The sequence below is a fragment of the Saccostrea echinata genome, unplaced genomic scaffold (assembly GCF_033153115.1).
Source record: "Saccostrea echinata isolate AGI-Se365-2 ecotype Australia unplaced genomic scaffold, CSIRO_AGI_Sech_v1 ptg000029l, whole genome shotgun sequence".
Lineage (NCBI taxonomy): Eukaryota > Metazoa > Mollusca > Bivalvia > Ostreida > Ostreidae > Saccostrea > Saccostrea echinata.
This window is the reverse complement of record NW_026889778.1, coordinates 37,747,395-37,770,043: the sequence shown is the minus strand read 5'-3', so window position 1 is coordinate 37,770,043 and position 22,649 is coordinate 37,747,395. Positions and strand designations below refer to the sequence as shown.

General features: G+C 32.2%; 1 protein-coding gene across 1 annotated transcript; it reads left to right on the top strand.

Moving 5' to 3' along the window:
• The first annotated feature begins 3,426 nt into the window (after positions 1-3,426).
• LOC133195274 (uncharacterized) lies at positions 3,427-17,362 on the top strand. Its single transcript, XM_061331128.1, has 2 exons — positions 3,427-3,817; positions 16,749-17,362. The coding sequence occupies exons 1-2, from the start codon at positions 3,427-3,429 to the stop codon at positions 17,360-17,362; spliced, it is 1,005 nt and encodes a 334-aa protein (XP_061187112.1).
• The last annotated feature ends 5,287 nt before the right edge of the window (positions 17,363-22,649 follow it).

The window sequence follows — 22,649 nt, the reverse complement described above, 5'->3', positions numbered from 1 at the left end:
AAGAATGATTCCGTATGTAATTGCTAGTAAGAGTCTGTTTGTAAAAGTGGTATGTACAATTATTCAAAACGCTCATTAAGTTATCTTGTTAAAAATATTATGATACTGAGCAATAAATAAATAAAACACAGATGAATGACATTGCTATAGGATACACCGCTTCGTTGTTATAAATGTTATTTCTCATTAATATGAACATTATATTTTTCCACAAAACATGTTGCATAAAGAAGCAAACAAACGTATAATTCATTAATCATGAAACTCGTCATATATGACGATAACAAGACCAATTGTTACATGATACTAACGTCTAGAAACGTATTGTATAGAGTTCATTATCCCTATTAGGCCAAAGCAGATTAATTGACAGGTTTTGTCCAGAATAACGAGCTTAGTTTTAATTATCCTTCATGGCAAAGCATATGAAGGGAAATCTTTGATTTGAATATTAGGCCTTTACGAAAGTAGCTAGATATATTTGATTTGTTATCCTTATTTCCTCATTAGCAAGAACTTTCGAATCAATATTCAACCTTCCCTAATCATAATCACAAAAAGGTGCCGAATTCATTCCCAGTTCTACAAAGAATATATACACTGAAGAGGGGTCTCTCGCATTTCATCAGAGAACAAGGAATATAAGGTAAGTCTCTTAAAATTGGCCCAGCATAGGAGTTTAATTAAGGCGTAAAGGCGGACCTGAATAAGTGTAATTATTTATCTGTACTGAATTGTTGAACAAAATCCACATGAATTCAATAATTTTTTTTATGTGAAATAAAAAAGAAGACTTTTTTTCTATTATTTTCTATCCCTACCATTTAACAAGCTTTTAAGGCGAGTGGTAGGTATTCATAAATGTACTGAAACCTAGACAAATATTTACAAATTTTCAGAGTATGTTTCATATATTCTAGTTCAAAATATAGCTTGAATTGTTGGATTAGTTTTGGAGCTAATTTATTATACGGTCCACATTTAATCGATGTTTAGGGCAACTTTACAAAGAAAGAGGAACGTGGGAAAATTTGGAATATATACATGTAATATCATTTCCCAAGAATGTGGTTCTCAATATTGTTATCTGAAAAAAAAGACATTTTTTTATTATAAAGAAAAATGTAATGTGTTGTGTGAAATACTACTTCCTGTTATTTAACCAAAACACTATTACAGGAATACTTTCAAAACTATTGCAAGGGCTGAAACGAAGCCACCAATCATATTTGACTACACTCAATTTGACAGTGATAATAGAAACGTCGTATTTTTATATGAGTAGCACATTCATTTGAATAGAACTGATTTTTTTTTATTGTGTCCGTACATGAATTTATACTTTTTCATCGTGACGCCAGAAATTCCTTGTGTCATTTCTCAATTCTTACGTATTTCTAAAGCACTTTTTTCCATACATGTATAATTTCATTTATTGAAAAATCATTATAATAACTTTCTAAGAAATGAATACTTTTCATTGCATTAGAAGATTTTTTGCTGTAATCTGGATCTGTAATCGATCCAAAGCCTCGTAAAAATAATGTTAAAAACAGACAGCATTTTACATTCGAAAAAATCCCACTGTGGGACGTGGAGACCGGTCCTTCGGATGAGACCGTATAAACCGAGGTCCCGTGTCGCAGTAGGTGCTGGCACGAAAAAGATCCCTCACTGCTCAATGGCCGTAAGTGCCGAGTATAGGACAAAATTTGCAGCTCTCCACCGGCAAGTGGTGGCGTCTCCATATGAGTGAAAAAATCTCGAGAGGGACGTTAAACAGCATACAAACAAACAAACAAACAGACATTCGAACAACTCTAAGAAAACAACTTAGAGAATTTTTCAATTTATTTGAATCCAAAATCACAAACATCAAAATGTATGATATCACACAGTTTATAAAACCATTCCTAGAGATAATTAGCTTTATGACGCCGTAAACAATTGCTTCTTCAATAAAAAGTGAAATTCGGAAATTTGCACATCATATCGATGGTCATTTTCAAAATGACTTTCTTAAGAATCATTCTGCTCCTTCGCACAAGTACTTTGAACTTAATATTAAAAGATGCTTGAGTTCCATATTGACAATATCAATTTAGTCTTTGAAGATAAAGCCTTCAAAGAATCTGTTGGAATCCTCATGGTGATTATCCTTAACAAAATTGGAGATATCATATAAATAATTTTTCTATATCCATATGAAAAGCAGGCGGATCTATGCATCACCTCCTCATGGAATACCCATTATGTATCGCCCTTGAGATGCGTGTACTCGTTTAAAAGACACTGGGTAAAACTTTCAATAGATTTGTTGCATGACAAACAGAGGAATGTGGCCAAAAAATAAGAAAATAACTGTTCATTTTTCGAAGTAGAATTTTATTCCATTCATCTTCAACAATCAGGGGTAACAATTATAATAATATTTGAATACTCAGGATAAACTTATGAATTTATCAGTACTTACACCGTCATTTTGTATGAGGTTTTAGGGTAAATATAAGATAGTATTGGAGAATATGTCAGATAGTTGTTGAAGATATGCAAAAAAGTTTGTAGATAACTTTAAATATGTTAAAACTGCAGAACTTCCTATTCCAGATAAAATTGCCAATATAAACATATCAGAAACAATGCTAAACTAATATTTATATAATATTTTAAGGTATGCTTTTAATCATTTGCAATTCATCATTCCAAGTATTTTTTTTTTATTTTTCCAGATATCTCCATTTCTCGAAATTATTGTTCAGAATGGTAAATGAGCCACCACTGGATTACAATGTAGAAGGGAGAATAGAAAGAGCCCCACTGGGAGCTATATCTTACATTCTCAACATCATAGGAATAGTTGGCAATGGTGTAATTATACATATCTTTCGAACACGTACTGCTCAAGCCTCAAATTACAGGATCTTCGTCCTTTTTCTTTCTGTAGTCGATCTCTCTCTATGTATTTCTCACATTCCAAAAGAAATGAGCAGAATGATATCGGTTTACAATCAAGTGGCCTGGGGGAGCGATTTGATATGTAAGGTGTCTCACTATCTTGGTAACTCTGTAGGGATGGCTTCTCTTCTGATTGCTTTTTTTATCAGTTTCGAAAGATACAGAAAAATTTGCACACCTTTCAAATCACAAATTACAACGAAACAATCTAAGGTGATGTGTTTAAGTGTTATTTGTATTGGTTTTTTCATACAATTCCCAGTCTATTTGATTCATGGAAAAAGATATGTACAAGTAGAAAACATTAATGCTACTCGGTGCAATGTAAAAAACGAATATGATGGAAATGTTTTAACATTCCTATATTATGCTTTCGTATTCGTGGCTGCGTTCACTTGTATTATACTTGTAGTTATATTTCAAGTTAAAATACGAAATGCTCTTGTTAAGAAAGCCATAACAAAAAGGCAGATGAAAAGCAAGGCTAAAGAACTCAGTACCGGAGAAGAACAAGAAGAATGCGGCATCAGAACACTGGATGGAAAGAGTGTTCAAAAAGAGAAAGCGAATCAACCAGAGTCAAAGAGACGGGCTACAGATTCAGAGGAAGAAAAGAATAGACGAATAGCGATAACATTTGCTTTTGTAACTGTTTTCTTGGTAGCCAGCTTCGTTACAATCACATTGTTTCAGACTATCCAAGCCACCAAAAGATATTTCTATCCACGACAACAATTTTCTAAAATGGAAGACATCTTTGAAGAATACCTGCCAGATATTGTAGTCATTAATGGGATTTTGAATCCATTTGTTTACTTTTTTACTGATACACATTTCAAGGTAGAAGCAATTAAACTATGCGGTAGAAAAGTATAGAGGTCAAAATTTCCAATTTTGATATATTTCCCTATTTATAAATATGCTGAGATTGTGAAAAGATGAGTAGCGTCATTAAAAAAGATGCTTTGTCACGGACGTAAGTTTAACTAAAAAAATATTCACTCTACTAGTTATCTTTCGACCACACCACAGCCTGGCTTACAGAATTTCTTCTGGGGTTTGTATATATGTAAAAGTTGATTTTAATGAACGAAAGAATGAAATCTTTATGCACATTGAATTTCGTTGTTTCCATACTTGTGCACTAGAAATCTAATGTACGATGTCTAATGTTAATGTAATTGAGAAAAATCAATGTCTTGTCATTGTTGGTTTGTATATCAGTTGTCTTTGTGTTATTCCGGATTCGTTTTGTCCAGTATCTAGAAAATATTGGAAATGCGAAGCACAAGAAACTTAAAAGATGCTGGTCTTTTTGAACCAGAAGAGATGAATTTCCAAAGTTCTAAATGCATTCTTTGTGTTAACCAAGGAAACAGCTAAAAAAAGGTTAAATAGGGAACTGATTTGTAACTTTTTAACACATACATGTATGCGTTATGTTTTTTTCTCATCAATGTCAATATTTATCATTATTTCTTTCAATTTCGCAGAAACTTAAAAGAACAGAAATCATTTTAATGTTTTAATGAAATATTAGTCAGGGAATCAATGTTATTACTTTTGTTTCACCACAGCATTACATGCAAAAGATTAAACCTATATATATGTACCTAATTGATGTTACTCTCTGTGTAAAAGGAATTTATATTCATAGGTTATCAACAAATCATGATTTTTTTTTAGAATGCAGAAAGTAAAGGGTGCTAAGAAAGTTCATTCCACATTTTCTTTCATCCTGGAAAAGAAATACAATGAGAAGATTTTTTTAAATTTGTGATATTTCATGTTCACAGAGTCCATTCTTGCTACTGATAAGGTTTTAGCTGTGTTTTGTTGAAAAGAAATGGGTAAGCCAGGTATTGAAGGTATTGAAAGAGATGATATCTGTGCAGAAAAATCAGGGGTGCAGCATATTTGTGTAATATCGTAAGCATACAGATCAATATATCTTTTCAAATACCTATGCAAAATTTATTAAGTCAATATAGAATTCCAACATGACAAAACTATTCTTTTGGAAAGTGGCTGCTCTTTCTTTTACCTAGTCTCACTAGGCTGTGAAAAAAAAGCAAACAATCCTACATTTTCACAAAAAATGACCAGCAGTTCTGTGATTTGGGTGTCTTAAAGATGTTTATATATTTTCATACGGAAAAAAAATCCTATAAATTCTTGCTTAAAATTAATTGCTATAAACCGAAAGCACAATCTTGTGATTTTGTCAAACAGGAAAATTAATCCCTTCAGTTAAACAATACTTTGGATTTTTCAAAAATATTTCATTATTGAACGAACTTTCTCAACACCCTTTAGTATATTCCATTCTTTTTATGGAAAACTCTGATATACAAATCGTCCCTTAAAGAATTATATGGAACTCTTGAAAAACTATGTTCTTTTTTTTTTAAAGAAAAGATAGACAGCTGTTGAATATCACATGTAAAGAGTTCAGGGACGATAAAGCTCAAAATCCAATACTATAATACAAAAATGAGAACAAAGCATGTTTGAGCCTGAAAGTATCCTCAAGTTTGAAAGTATTCATTTCTCGGACTCAGCTACCGTCATAAAAATATCTGTGTCTTTTCAAAAGCAAACATAAGTAAATTCTATCTAGAACCTGCGATCTGAGTAGAGGTACAAAAGCATTCTATGTCAAACTCCTGTCTAAATAAAAGTAGACATGAAAACATTTCAAGCTCTCTGTATTGGGTTCAGAGATTATCAAGACCAAGCAATATTGTGCATAACAGCTTACGTAATACTACGCAGGTATGTTAAGGCAGTACACAGATCATATTTCGGCGAATTTAGACTTTTTTCGTAAAATCTAACATTGATAAATCGGAAAAGTCATAGATAAAACATTTACTATTATTATCCCTTGTATAGACGTCATTGAGTCTTAGGCTAGAAGAAGCACTCCACTACGACGTCATCACGTGACGTCTATAAATAGAAAAATTGCCTTAATGAAAAAGTGAAAAGTTCAACACTACCCCGGTTCTAATTCATTTCTTTTAGTGAAAATAATTATGTAAAAACATCACTGAGCCATGAAAAGTGCTGCTAGAATCCTACTCTCCCGACACAGAAAAAAATATTCCAAAGTTTCACATGAAACCTTCTCAAAATTTTCACATTTTATTCATACGATCAAGGAATTGTCATCAATTTATGTTAACCACACGATTCTAGCAGCACTTTCCAAGTACTATAGAATACAAGCTTTCGATACAAACAAAAATTTTGTTTCAAAGTATGTGGCATAGTGTTGAACTTTTGTATCTTTGTTGTAATAGAACGACAGCGGAAAGACTGATCAGGATTTCAAAGCACTGCCTGTGTTCTTTATCAGAAAACATGATAAGAATATATCAGCGTACCTGATTCTTAATCTTTAATTCCTTATGAATCACACATAACATTCACGGTATATGCTTTAAAATTCCCATTTCATCTATTTGTTTACATGAATTCTCGTCACGTTTAATTTCACTCGGCAAATATTTGATCAATAGTTATGACGTCATGGGTTTGGTATTTAACCCCCGTACTAAATACTTAGATATTTTTACCACCCCAAAACGACAAGATTTAGTTTATATTATGTATTGAATGATTCCATTCATTTCTTTGACCTGAAATTAAACTTTAAATATAGATATTAAGAAATCATTATTTCTAAAGTTCACGTCATACAGCTTACTATGACGTCATAATGTAAAGGCAAGTAGGATATCTCTGGGTGTAGCCTTAACATACCCGCGTAGTAATCTAATAATAGACACAGGTGACATTTGTGTGCAGATATTTATAGAGACATTGATGTCACTACATGTATTAAACTTTTAAATGTCAAGGAAATGTCAAGGAACTTAAGGCTAAAGTGAGATTGTTGCAGCGTGAGTCTGTCTTATATTCACAGCGTCATTCTAAAAAAAAAATGTTACATTTTGCGATGTAAAAGTAATTATCGTATTTAAATTACGAGAAAACTAACCCAAAAGACATATTAATTTTTTTCAAATAGATTTATTTGAAATCATCTCTGTTCTAGGTTACCAAAGGGGTAACAATTTCGTCTGCACCATTTAGAAGTTATTGACTTTTTTTGAAACGAAATCTTGCATGAAAACAAGTCAAAAATGACTTTTCCCTTCTAGAATTCAATAGAAAAAAGGTCGAAAATATGTTACGACAATTGCATGTTTAGGATTTAATGACAAAAAAAGATGCAGACAAATTTTATTAAATTTTCAAAAAATGTATAACAAAAATAGGGGATTCATATATCTTATTTTCATGGTATATTTTCGGCCAATTTTAAAAACGTTTACAACCACGCGAGCTAAATTAAATTGTTAAAGATTGACAAGATTGCTGATACTCCTTAACACCTGCTTATTTATCAGTAGTCTGCCTATAGTAAGAAAGTGGTTAAACACAGAACATGCATTGAGTATCTTATGAAATGGGAGATAAAAAAATATGGTCGATAAAAAGTTAGAAGGAATCTTGTCTATGATAAAGATTTTAGATATTACTATGCCATCGATATCTACATCTAATGAACTATCAAAATATGAAACATATGCGCCAGTCTCTCTAGCTTTTTATATCAATTTGACTAACTGTTGTCCTGCACGTTTTTAGTTAGAGTTTTTTTTTTTTTTTTTTTTTTTTTTTTTTTTTGAAAAAGATGTTTAGCTCATCTGAACTTCTAAAATTAGCTGCGTCCGTTTGAGTTCCGTTAGGTCTATCGTCCGTTCTATTTTTACCATTTCAACCCCACTAGAGCCATTGAGCTAATTTTATCAATAATTTCCACTAAGTAATATATTGTTTAAAGGAATGGACATGTCCTTTTTTAGGGAAGAAAATTCAAAAAAGAGGAACTACTAAAGTATATGTTATGACCAATGAAAAAAACTTTTTTCTCTTATTGAGAATATTGAGAATACTTAGAATTTGTGGTTGAGGTTTAGTATAGAGATAAGACACTGGTGTTTTATAGAAACTTTTCATTGCAGCAACTACCCATCCCGAAAAAATGCAAAAAAAAAAGTTCCGAAAGAACTAGATAAAGTAGATCTTCAACAGAGAAGTGACTGCATAGTGTAATTTCCACTCGTTAAAAAAAAGATAACCCTCAGAGAAAACCTTCTCGACAATGCATGCTCATCCTTCCTTCATTCCGGTTAAGTTTAGGAAAGGTCATTTTTTGCAATAATTGCAATATTTAAGAAGATATTGTCTTTTAAATAAAGTACATGGATACAGAATATATCCACTATGAAAAATAATTTTCTGGTTCTCTAGTTCCAAACATTTTATGTCTGGAAAATATGTCTTTCCCAATACAATTCTCGCTGCATAGGATTTTTTTTGTGTGTGTTATAACTCAACGGAGGCCTGAAAGCAAAATACATGTAATTGTTTCTTTTCCCCAGATTTTTTTTTTTCATGCATTTTCTCATATATCACATCCCCAAGTAAATGTTTGTCACTGAAAGAACGTTACTTGATTTTCTGATATTGAAGAAATTTCTTTGCAATAATTTAAGTTCTGAATTTTTGCCAAGTACCTGATATTATTATTGTTTAGTTATTTAATGACCCTTTTGGCGGAGAAAATTTTGTAGAACTCTTTAAGAAACAAATGTGAAACTTTTGTATTATGTACAGTGTACATGTATATATGTTGAAAGTGTGCAAAGTATAGTTTTTTGGCGACAGAGGCGCAGAGTGTCGGAGCTCGCCTTAGGGCATGAAAATAGAAAAAGATTATTTCGACAAAGTTTTGATTCATTTTGCTTTTTTAAATCGAATTTCTGTAAATGATATTTTCACTGAAAAAAAAGTTCAACAAAATTCTTGACATCCTTTCCCTTTATTAAAGTTAAATTTAAAAAAATAAAAAAAGAATAATAATTCTTATTATATAATCGCGAGAGAAAAACACTGTAATATAACTAGTCGTAGTGTTAGGTGAAATTACATCGGTCTAGGAACGTGTAAAAGCATTGTTTTTCATTAACTAAATCAGATCATTTGACAGATTTTGTCAAGGATAACAACCTTAGTTTTTTGATATCCTTCATGAAGAACATAATTGAATACTAAAATGTATATTTTCTCCAGTGAAAAGAACTTTTCATTTGCGACTACCCGACTATTTTTATTATCATTAAAAAACGGAAGCCATTCCTGGTTCCAAAGAGAAAAAGAGAAACGGAAGATTGATTGTTATTGTTTAACGCCGGTTCGGCAAAATTGAGGGTTTGTCATTTTGCATCAGGATACAGATCAAGACATTTAAGGTATGTCTCTCTAAATTTATCTCAACCAACGAAAGATGGACCTAGATTTTTTTGGTACAATAATTATCTGTACTGAATTTTTTAGTTAAACACAGATATATAAACATTTATTTCATTAATTTCACGTATTTAAAGTAAAGGTAGAATTTTCAATTCATGTTTCCAACCCATTTTTTAATAAGGTTTTTAAGGTGAAATCAAAGTTAATCTAAATTATAAGTGCTTCAGCTCATGATTATATATGGTACTCTAAAGTATAGCTTGTGTATTTTTTTTTCAAAGTATTATCGTTTAAACATTTCACACTTAACGAATTTTTAGGGGGACTTTACAGAGAAATTATAATAGAAAAGAGTGATATAATACTGGTAATGATATAATTTTACAAACAACTCTTAAATTTAGAAATAAATAAATTTAGATAAAAACATTATTTAACGGTTTTGACATGAGAAATGTATATTTACTTACAATAAAGGACCAGTGAATAATAGGGTCTAAGGAATATCAAATATGAGGGAATAATACCCCAATAATGATATGATCATGCATGTAAAAATCAAAATTACACCTTGGTTTAGTTACAGTGTATTGGGCATAACCTTTAGGTAAGGGCAATTAAAATATGTTTTAACCGTCATTTGCAATAAATATTGAAGAAAACTAATTTTACATCTGGGCTTTTTTATTCTGATAATATTGCCTGCAGTCCCTTAGAATAAGGATTATTTACATGCCAATGTTCTTGACTTTTCCTTTAAAATTATACTAAATTAAATTGAATACGGATGTCCAAGTTATTATATACATAATTACAAATCGAAAGCCATGAAAATACTTTTTTTCTAGATAGGTCATTGTTTTTATGCTAAATTTTACTACGGATTACTCCTAGCTGATCAATACATAGGGCTCACAACGGGTGTGACCAGTCCACAGGGAATGCTTACTCCTCCTGGGCACCTGATCCCGCCTCTGGTGTTTCAGGTTCGTGTTTTTGCTCTGATAAAGATTCGTTTCGTCAACTGTATTTATAAGTGACCAATCTCTGTTTGTTATCTCCGACTTTTACACACTACATATTTCAATAATACGAATAAAGTAATGGGAAGAATGGATTTTTATTAATTATATCTAGTACCAAGAAAGAGGGTAATAAAATGCATTTACAAAATCTTTATCAGAAAAAAACATTTACCTGCAACACCATGATTTTTCATAGTTATCAAAGAAAACAGTGACATTCGTACAGAATTTGTTATTTCTCTTATATTTATTATTTGAATAACATCCTATATGTATGTACAAATAAGCACCAGCAATTATGGAAATATTTTTCATGCGAGAAATAGATCTAGAATTCGTCATTGGGCTCCTATAGACGAAATAAGTAAGGGAGAGGGTAAACTTCTTTTATTTTCAATTACAGCTGTAGATATTACAAATGGTTTATCAAGGTACTAAACGCATTGTCAACATAAATGGAAATCTTATTTTAGCAAAGGAAGAATCTCTGGGACACCAGGAATCGGATGTACACGTTTGACAAAATATGTGTAAAAATAAGTTAAATGTAATTTAAGGTATGGAAAATAAAGAATATACTAAGTAGGAAATGATTTAGAATTTTAATATCAAAATTTTTAGACTGCATATTTGAAGCATTGATTCAATACATGGTAATCCCATTATATTTACACTTTTCTGTCTAAAGACGAAATGCTTTAAAATAACCTTTCAGTTTTACATGTAAATAATTTTAATATTGTAGGCAATGAAAGTTAATTTGATTTCTGTACAAATCTTCAATAAGGGTCCGGTAAATATTTTACCAAGCCTCTGTCCTACTCTGTAAAAAATATTATATAGCTGCAACTTATTTAATTATTTAATGAGAGATGTTAATACAATTTGTATTCTCAAAATCTCAAAAGAATTCTTCGAAAATTTGAAATACTATATATTTACTAAAATCAATTACATTGAACCGTATGAATATTAATGTTCGACGCTTTATACATCCATTCCTCACGATAAATTAAAGACCAGACTTTTTGATATCATGGACAACAGCTTCTTGTGTTTGATCACTTACAAAATTACTTTGAAGTTGATATCAAGAAGGTGCTAGAGTTTCTCATTAATAATATCTATGTAGTCTTTCAAGATCAGATCATAGATTCCAATAATCTGTTGAAAATCAGATGGGCACTAATTGTATCTCTTAATTAGCCGACCTGTTTTGTATTCTTGAAGTAGAATTTTTTCAATACTTCAGACGGACAGTCTTTCTGATAGTTGTTCAATACATGATAAATAGCGTATTAATCAATTTGAAAATTATATAACTACAAAACGTCCAATTTACTGCAATATTTTCAGAATTGAATATTTTTAGCCATATATCAGATATTTACTAAACAACGAATAACTCTAAATCACGCAGGATTTTCTTTACAAGCAACATTGAGATTATACTGTTTAAAACACAAGATTCACTTTCACATTTTTTAATCCAACTCACTGATTTTAGGTTCAAAGAAAGGGTTTATTTCTGGAACATTTTGAAAATATTTCTTATTTCTTTTTAAATTCGAAAATATTTCTACTGATTGAAAATTACCTACAAAAATAATAACCAAGTTGTCAGAATCAAATGTTTTCTTTACAATAGATTTCTTCTACACTCGACCCTAGGAGTAACATACCTGATTTCATAAAGTGCTGTGAAACATCCGAGTGTCTCAATTAGTTGGTTTTATGTCTGATTTAAAGGACAGTTGCAAAATTTTACCCAATGAACCAGTTGACAATCGATATAATCAGACCTTTCCGTTTTTATACCAATAGAGGGAATCTTTCCGGCAATATATTCTCCTTTTTGTCGCATATTGTGATCTATAGTGCATGGTAGCGTAAATCTTCAACCATACCATATTTCATGTAAAGAAAGCAAGTAGCATCAAATGTTTAAGAAACCAGTAAGTTTTTTTTAAATATGCATATAGGTTGATTTCTTTGCCGATCATTTTAAACACTTTATAGACTTAATTTTTGTCCGTTTTATTTCGTTGAAAACATATTAATTGTGGGATAGGAAATTGTATTTTTGATTTGATGCAATAAATAGAGAATATTCAATGTTTTGTATAGTTGGATAAAGAACTTTTCAAGAGTGCGAAGCAAATATCAAATAATCCAGTCTCACGAGTGAAATAAATTCTATATCTAACTAAAAAACATTGAATTTTCTGTTTATTACATTTTTCTTTGATTTTCCTTTGCCTCTGTCTTTTCATAAAAGTGTCATGGGCTTTGATGTCACAGTTGAGCGGTAGAGACGTCACAGCTTAGCAATATTGTGAGATTGAAAACATTGTAAACATGGATTTCAACAACATATCTGGAGAATATATTGACTCTCTCCGTCTTATTACAGTCCAGGGTGTAATTATTTTTTTTAATTCTTCGTGAAGGGAAGGAAAATCAAGATTTTTCTTTAATTCTGATATTCGTCACACTCTGACAGAATGTCACTTTGATATTCTTTCATACTGTGACAGAATATCATTTTATTCAATAAATAGATTACATTATTTCATTGTTGAAAATGTACAACAACAACAAAAAAAAAAAAAAAAAAATTATAGTTCAAAAATAAAACAAAAATATTTTGGCGATAAATATTGTAAATCCGCATAAATATAAATTAAGTGCAATATCTTTTGGCAAACTAGTTTTTAAACCCTTTTATTCGTGAGATTTATTCCCAAGAAGTTTAGAATTTTCCGAAGGATCAATCTCCTACCCAGTGGCGTTACAGAAAAACTTGTAATCCAAAAGTTATTGCTTTTTAAGTAATTTGTTGCGGATTTATAATATTTATAGCTATTAGTAAATAAAACGAGGATATTCCTTTTTTTGTAGTTGGATATGGAATTTGTTTCACGACAGGATTTTTTTTGATATTTTCACAAGTACGAAGCACAGGTGAAAATATAAAAATTCCATATCCAGCTACAAAATATGAATTTTCTGTTTATGACATTTTCTTTTATTTTCTGTTTGCCTGTGTCTTTTTGTATCACAGCTTTCTATATACATAGAAAGGTCACCGCAAGGAGTCATACCTTACATTTTCATCATCGTAGGAAAGTTGTATATCAGGTTCTTTCCGATTCATATTTTTTTTCGCAGATCAGAACCTAGAACAGTATATTGAATTAACGCGAATCAAATTTTCACTATTTCAAAGTCATAGTGAAAATTTAATTCACGATTGTTTAAACCTGTGAAGGATTGGGGGGGGGGGGGCAGTATTTCTACGAATAACTCTTAATTTTTAATGAAAAAAATTCAGTCAATAAAGCAATTTACACGATTTCTGACAACTGTCACAATTTAATCGAATCCCAATATGGATGATATTCCTGCTTCCTTGAACCCATTTATAACAATTTGGGTTTTGTTCTCACGTAGTCATATAGCTTTGTCGGTCATTTAGCTCTAAGTGGTCCGGGTGAGAGATAGGTTGACCCTCACCTCGTCAATTTCGGAAGACCCGCTCAGAACTTTTTTGACGTAGTTCCCTTGTGTTCCACTAAGTCAATAAGACTAATAAGGGGAGGGCCCAAGCGCGTGTAATCTCAATGTGTCCATTTTCCTGTAGAAGGGAGCGATCCAGGAAAGAACTACCCCACGCCCAGCGGCTTTCACTTTAGCAGTATTGACGACTCCGCCAGATTTTCTACTTGTAGACACAATACACTTAACTTTATTGTCTAGTTCATCGCCAAGTAACATTTTCTTCCTCTTTTCTTTGGGTGAAAACTTCGGAGTCGTTCTCACCGCCCGTATCAATCAATTTGCGCTTCACTGCCACATGGTTCGAATAGTCCTTTTTGAAAACCGTAACAGCATTTTCATTCAATTTTCTTTCTATGAAACTGTCACCGTACCTCAGCCGGTAGAACGCTCGCTCCGTGATCAGAAGGTCATATGTTCGAATCACGGCCGCGACTGACCTATGTCGACAAAAATAGGTAACAACTGTTCCTTCGCCAAGCGCTCGGCACTTTGAAGTGAAAGTTGCAGGTCTTTCGGATGAGACCTTAAAAACCGAGGCCCCGTGTCACGGTAGGCGTTGGCACGATAAAGAACCCTCACTGCTCAAGTGCCGAGTAAAGATCTAAATTTGAAGTCCTTCACCGGTATATGGTGATGTCTCTATATGAGAAAAAAATTCTCGAACGAGGCGTTAAACAACATACAATCAATCAATCTTTTTAACAAAGGTAAAAATTTTCTGGCAGCTGCAGTTGGGCTGTTCTCAACTGCATATTAACCAATTTCATACGGTTGTTTAGGAAAATACGTCCAATAATTTCCCCGTCGCTTTGGTGTTGTTTGGCCCTGTTCAAGTTCTTTCTCAACTTCAGCGGTGATTATTTAAAATTCGTCAGCTTTAGGTACATTCTTATTTCTTACAGTGATGTATCTACGAATAGACATCTTAAAACATTGCCTTACTATTAACGAATGGGTTTTTCTTTATATAGAAGGGAAACAAGCACACAGAGCAAAACTAACTGAACACAGTTCACCTAACAATTACTTACATATATACTATATAAGCAAAGAGAGATAACTCTATTACAAGAACAAAACGTTTATCAAATTCAAGCTGATTTATTTTCTGCGATTTGGATATCGTGACGAACAACGCGGAAATTGGATACACGCAGAAAAAGCTTGATATACGGTAGTTGGCAATGGTGCGGTTATACATATCTTTCGAACACGAGCTGCTTCAGCCTCAAATTAAGGATCGTCCTTTTTCTATCTGTTGTCGATCTCTTTCTATCTATTCTCACATCCCAAAAGAAATGAGTAGAATGATATAGATGTACAATCAACAGATCGTTCGAAAGATATAGAAAAATTTGCACACCTTGAAAATTCCAAATTGTGATGGCGTTCTCTAGATAATGTGTGTGAATGTACCTTGCATTTATTTTGTTGTATAATTCCCTATTTATTTTATTGATGTAAAGAGACATGTACAAGAAGAAAACATAAATGCCACTCGGTGCAACATAGGAAACAAATATGATGGGAATCTTTTAATTTTCTTGTTTATGCTTTCATATTCGTGTCGGCATTCACTTGTATTATACTGGTAGTTATATTTCAAGTGAAAATACGAAATGCTCATCATAAGAAAGCTAAAGCAAAAAGACAGATGAAAAGCAAGGTTAAAACACTCAATTACCTGACAGTACAAATAGACTGCAGCATTAAAACACCAGATGGAAAGAGTGTTCAAAAAGTAAAAAGCAAATAAAGTAGAGTCAAAAGAACCAGCAGTAGATCTAGAGGCTAAAAAGAATAGACGAATAGCGATAGCAACTGCTTTTGTAACTTTTTTTTTTATTTTGGTTACCAGTTTTGTCACAACCATCCTGTTTAAGACTATCAAAGGCACCAAAAGATATTTCTTTCTACCGCAAAAAAATTCAAAAATGGAAGACACGTTTGAATAATATCTGCCAGATATCGTAGTTATTCATGTAATTAATAGTTCCGATTAATATAAAAATTATGCATGTATAAATTGAAGAACAAAAAATATAATATATAATCTTATTTCATTCATCGTCAACAAGGAGTAACAATATTATAAGAATACTCAGGATGAATATTTGAATTTATCAGTACTTGCACAGACTGTGCCTATGATATCATTAGGGAAAATATAAGATACTATAAGGGAATACACTTTTATATCAGATAGCTGTTGAAGATATGCAAAAATGTTTGTAGATAACTGAGAACATGATAAAACTGCAAAACTTCCTAATTCAGATAAAATTGCCAGACTGAATATAAAAATATCAGAAACAATACTAAAACAAATATTTGTTATCAGTTTTATAAGATATGCTTTCAATCATTCAAAGAATTTTCTTTTTTTTTCCAGGTATCTCCATTTCTCGAAATAATTGTTCAGTATGGTAAATCAGCTATCATTAGATTACAATGTAGAAGGGAGAATAGAAAGAGCCCCACTAGGAGTCATAACTTTCATTCTCAACATCATTGGAATAATTGGCAATGGTGTGGTTATACATATCTTTCGAACACGTACTGCTCCAGCCTCAAATTACAGGATCTTCGTCCTTTTTCTTTCTGTAGTCGATCTCTCTCTATGTATTTCTCACATTCCAAAAGAAATGAGCAGAATGATATCTGTCTACAATCAACTTGGCGGAAGGAGTGACGTGATATGTAAGATGTCTCACTATCTTGGTAATTCTGTAGGGATGGCTTCTCTTCTGATTGCTCTTTTTATCAGTTTCGAAAGATACAGGAAAATTTGCACACCTTTCAACTCACAGATTACAATGTCCCGCTCGAAGATGATTTGTGTGAGTGTAATTTGTATTGGTTGTATTATACAATTCCCAGTTTATTTGATGAATGGAGAAAGACATGTACAAGTAGAAAACATTAATGCTACTCGGTGCAATGTAGAAAACGAATATGATGGAAACTTTTTAACTTTCCTATATTATGCTTTCGTATTCGTGGCTGCATTCACTTGTATTATACTGATAGTTATATTTCAAGTGAAAATACGAAAAGCTCTTGTTAAGAAAGCTAAAACAAAAAAGCAGATGAAAAGCAAGGCTAAAGAACTAAGTACCGGAGAAGAACAAGAAGAATGCGGCATTAGAACACTGGATGGAAAGAGTGTTCAAAAAAAGAAAACGAATCAACCAGAGTCAAAGAGACGGGCTACAGATTCAGAGGAAGAAAAGAATAGACGAATAGCGATAACATTTGCTTTTGTAACTGTTTTCTTGGTAACCAGCTTCGTCACAATCACATTATTTCAGACTACTCAAGCCATCAAAAGATACTTCTATCCACGACAACAAATTTCTAAAATGGAAGACATCTTTGAAGAATACCTGCCAGATATTGTAGTTATTAATGGGATTATGAATCCATTTGTTTACTTTTTTACTGATGCACAGTTCAAGGAAGAAGTGATGAAGCTATGCAGAAGAAAAGTATAGAGGTCAATATTTCCCATTTTTGATATATTGCCCTATTTCTTTATTGTGAGACTGTTAAAAGATGAGTAGCTTCAGCAAATGCTTTGTCACGATCGTGTTTAATTGAATAATATTTTTTCTACTACTTATCTTTCGACCACACCCACAGACTTACAAAGGCTTACAGAATGTTTCTTCTCGGACTTTGTATTTGTAGCAGATCAGGTTGTTCTTGGCCATAAGTTATTGTTTGGTACTTTAGTAATTTTGTCTCGTGATTAAGAAGACTATTATTATGTATTAAAATGATTTTTATAAAGAATGAAATCTTTATGCACATTTGTAATTTCAAAACTTCTGCACTAGATCTTTAAATATATGATATCTTATGTTAATGTATATGAGAAAATCAGGGTCCTGTTACTGTTGACTGTATATTGGCTGTCTTTGTGTTATTCCATTTTACTTTCATCCAATATCTAGAAAATATGGAAATACGAAACACGAGGAGGTGAAATCGAAGCTTTTCTTAATTATGAGTACTTCGGAACATGATTTTATATGATAATCCAAAGTATAGCTTGTGGAATTGTTTTCAGGTATTATCTTTTAAACATTTCACGAATTTTAGGGAGACTTTACAGAGAAATAATGAGAAAGAGTTCTGTAAAACTGGTATTGATATAATTTTACAATCCATGTCTTGGATTTAGAAATGAATAATTTAATTTATGATAAAAAAAAAATTATCGGTAATGATATTGTGAGAAATATATGTTTACTTAAAATAAAGGACCAGTAAATAAAAGGCTCTAAGAAATAATAAAATATGAGGGAATGATACCTTAATAATGATACCATGCATGTAATCAAACATACAACTTTGTTCAGCTACAGTGTATCCGGAATAACCATTAGGTAAAGGCAATTTAAATACGTTTTAACCGTCATTCGAAATGAAAAATGAAGAAAACTAATTACGCATATGGGCTTTTTTTATTATGATGATATTGTCTTATTGCAGTGCCTTAGAATAAGGTTACTTACATGTATCTGTTCTTGGCTTTTCCTTTACAATTATACTAAATTGAATACGGGTATCCAGATTATCATATTCGAAAACCTTGAAAATGCTTTTTTTAAGATAGGTCATTGCTTTTATACTAAATTTTTACTACGGATTACGCCTTTGACCTGATCAATAAATAGGGCTCACGACGGGTGTGACCGGTCGACAGGGAATGCTTACTCCTCCTGGGTATCTAATCCCACTTCAAGTGTTTCAGGTCCGTGTTTTTGTCCAGTTCAAGATGTCTATTGTATTTATGCGATTGATTACTTTTCATTATCTTTACACGACATATTTCAATAATACGAATGAAGTATGGGAAAGAGTGAGTTTTTATTGATTATATCTAGTACCAAGAAAGAAGATATAAAAATTCATTTACAAAATCTTTATCAGAAAGATATTTATCTACAACACCACGATTTTTCATAGTTATCAAAGGTAAAATGTGATATTCGTACAGATTTTGTAATCTGTTCTTATATTTATTACATGAATAACATTCTATATGTATGTACAAATAACTTCCAGCAATTATGGAAATATTTTCCATGCAAGAAATAGATCTAGAATTCGTCATTGGACTCCTATTGACGAAATAATTAATCGAGACGTTAAACCAATTATTTTAACTTACAGCTATAGATATCACAGTGAGTTTATAAGGAACTAAATACATTGTCAACATATATGGAAATCTTATTTTAGCAAAAGAAGATCCCCTGAGACACCAGGAATTGGATGTACTCTTAGAAAAAAAGGTAAAATTAGTTAGATGCAAGGTATGGAAAATTTTAAAATTGTAACTTTCTAACAAAGGTGAAAATTTTCTGACAGCTGCAATTGGGCTTTTTTTCAACTGCATATTAATCAATTTCATGCCATTGTTTAGGAGAATACGTCTTATATTTTCCTCGTCGCTTTGGTGTTGATTGACCCTGTTCAAGTTCTTTGTCAGTGACTTCTTTTTGAATTTGTGAATTTGTCAGTGTTAGATACATTTTTATTATTTACAGTGATTTCTCTAAGAATAGACATTTTAAAACATTGCCTTACTATTAAAGACAGGATTTTTTCTATATACAGAAGGGAAACAAAGCACACAGAACAAAAGTAACTGAACACAGTTCACCCAACATTTACTTACCTGTATATGGCGCAGTGGTTCGCTCTAGAGTCGCGGAGTAAGGAGTTGATCCTTATGTCGCGGGTTCGAATCCAACTGTGGGACGTGGAGACCGGTCTTTCGGATGAGATCGTATAAACCGAGGTCCCGTGTCGCAGTAGGTGCTGGCACGATAATGATCCCTCACAGCTCTATGACCCTAAGTTCCGAGTACCTGTCAAAATTTGCAGCTCTCCACCGGCAAGTGGTGGCGTCTCCATATGAGTGAAAAATTCTCGAGAGGGACGTTAAACAATAAACAAACAAACAAACTTACATGTATAATTTATAAGCAAAGAGAGATAACTCTATTACAAGAACAAAACTTTGTATCAAAATTACTCTGATTTATCTTTCCGCGAGTCGACAATCTTCACGAACAAAGAGGAAATTGGATACACGCAGAAAAATATGATATACGATACTTGGCAATCGTGTGGTTATACATACCTTTCGAACACGTACCTTACTCTCGCCTCAAATTACAGGATCTTCGATCGTCCTTTTTCTTTTTGTAGTCGATCTTTCTCTCTGTGTATTTCTCACATTCCAAAAGAAATTAGTAGAATGACATACGCCTACTATCAACAGGCCGTTGGGAACGGTGTGGTATGTAAGATGTCTCACTATATTTAGAACATACCCCACTTATTCAGCCAATCAATTTTTTCCAATTCTCATGAAAAATCGATTTTTCATGTGGAAGAATAGTTCTTCTGAAATATTGAACGATGTTTGATTGGTTCACTTAACAGTTATGTGGGCGTTTCTTTATTGCTTATATTTCTCACACAAAAAAGATAATGCAAGACATGTACACATGTACTGTTTCAAAATCATATTTAAATTTTTCCGGGTCTTAGAATTCACTTTATTTTGTATTTTTCACTCTAATGTCTTGTTACCTTTCTGAATACTAAGATTCTTTCTTTCTTTCTTTTTCTTTTTTTTTGCAACATTTCGGCACATACAGAAAAATACAATCGTCGTCATGTATATCAGAGACCAGCATTGTCTCGATTTAAAGCCCTATTTTCATAATTTTTGGGGGTGGGGGTAAAGGAGAAGCGAAAGTGCTGCTAATTTCCTTCAGTACAGGAAAATGTTCCCGATGGTACTTGTATGTGCCGTTAGAGCGATGTCCGTTCCTGCTGGCTACGGTCTTGTCATTAAACCACAATTTTACATAAAAAAATTAAAAAAAAAAACATTCTTGGTACAAGGATGTTCATTGACTCAGTAGTTTTAATGTCCTTCTTTTCCCAGTCTCCCAGTAAATCAAGAACAATTTCATTTAAGTTCATGCTAACCTGAATGGGTTGGAGATCCATTTTGAAACTGTGCGTGTTCGATATTGTGTGTGTGTCGGATATGTATACATTTGTAATTATATAGAATGAGCGGCCAATTTAGGCATGACACTATTATGACACAACCATGGGAGGACTTTATTTTCGAATCATAGACTTCACTGGCTGGGGTTATGTTCTAAGTTATTAAGATCATATTAAGAGAAATCTTCGTTATAAAGAAAGGGCTACGCTAAGCTCCGCCCATTCTTCATGACGACGATTTCTCTTAATATGATCTTACTATTACTAGTTATTCTGGAGAGACAGCTTTTCTTCTGATCGCTCTTTTTATCAGCTTCGAAAAATACAGAAAAAATGTGTACACCTTTAAAATCCCAAATTATGATGACGTTCTCTTTATGATACGTGTGAATGTTACTTGCGTTAGTTTTGTCATACAATTCATTCCCAATTTATTTATATGATTTATGGAAAGAGACATGTACAAGTAGAAAACATTAATGCTATTCGGTGCAATATAGAAAACGAATATGATGGGAATCTTTTATTTTTATTGTTTATGCTTTCATATTCGTGATTGAACTCACTTGTATTATACTGGTAGTTCTTTCAAGTGAAAATCCGAAATGCTCTTCTTAATAAAGCTAAATCAAAAAGAGAAATGAAAAACAAAGTTGAAACACTCAATTACCTGACAGTACAAATAGATTGCAGCCTCAAAACAGCAGAAGGAAAGAGTGTTCAAAAGGAAAAAGCAAATAATGCTGAGTCAAAAGAATCAGCAGTGGATCTAGAGGCAGAAAAGAATAGAAAAATAGCAATAACAATCGCTTTTGTAACTGTTTTCCTGGTTATTAGTTTTGTCACAATCACCCTGCTGTTTCAGATTATCATAGCCACAAAAGAGATTTCTTTCCATCACAAAAATTTCAAAAATGGAAGACGTCTTTGAAGAATATCTGCCAGATATCTGGTTTAACGTAAATAAATAAAAGCAAACAAGCACAAGTGAATGACTTGCAATATGATACACCTGTTCACTAGTATTAATGATATTTCTGATTAGTGTGGACATTACATTTTTTTCACCACGTATATTGCATTAACAAGAAAACAAACATTTCATGATTCATTAATCATGAAACGCATCATATATATGACATTCAAATTAGAATATTTAACTGTTGCAGAATAAGACCAATTGATTTGATATTAGCTACGTGTATGATTGTAGTATGAGTTAATTCCCCCAAGTTTGCCAAATCAGATTATTTGACAGATTTTTTTCCGGAATAACGAGCTAAGATTTTAATATCCTTTATGGAAAATCATAAGAAGGGAAATCTTTGATTTGAATACCAGCCCTTTATGAAGTACGTAAGCAAGATATATTTGTTTAATAACCTTGTTTCTCCATTAGCAAGAATTTTTCAAATCAATATTCGACCTATCCGACTAAGTATAAAAGAACCGAATTCCTTTTAAGACAAATTACACTGAAGACGGGTCTTCACATATCATCAGAGGACAAGAAACCTAAGGTATGTCTCCTTAAATTTGGCCTTATGTACCTTTACCACAGGGAAAAAGCGATGTTGAATTAGTATCTTATTTATGACTCGTATATCATTTATTTGTACTGAACTGTTTGGTACAAAATAGAAAGACATTCAAAATTCCTCATTTTCCTTATTTTCTCTTTACTGTAAAACAAAAAGACTTTTTCACTAATTTCGAGTCAGTGACATACTTTTTAACAAG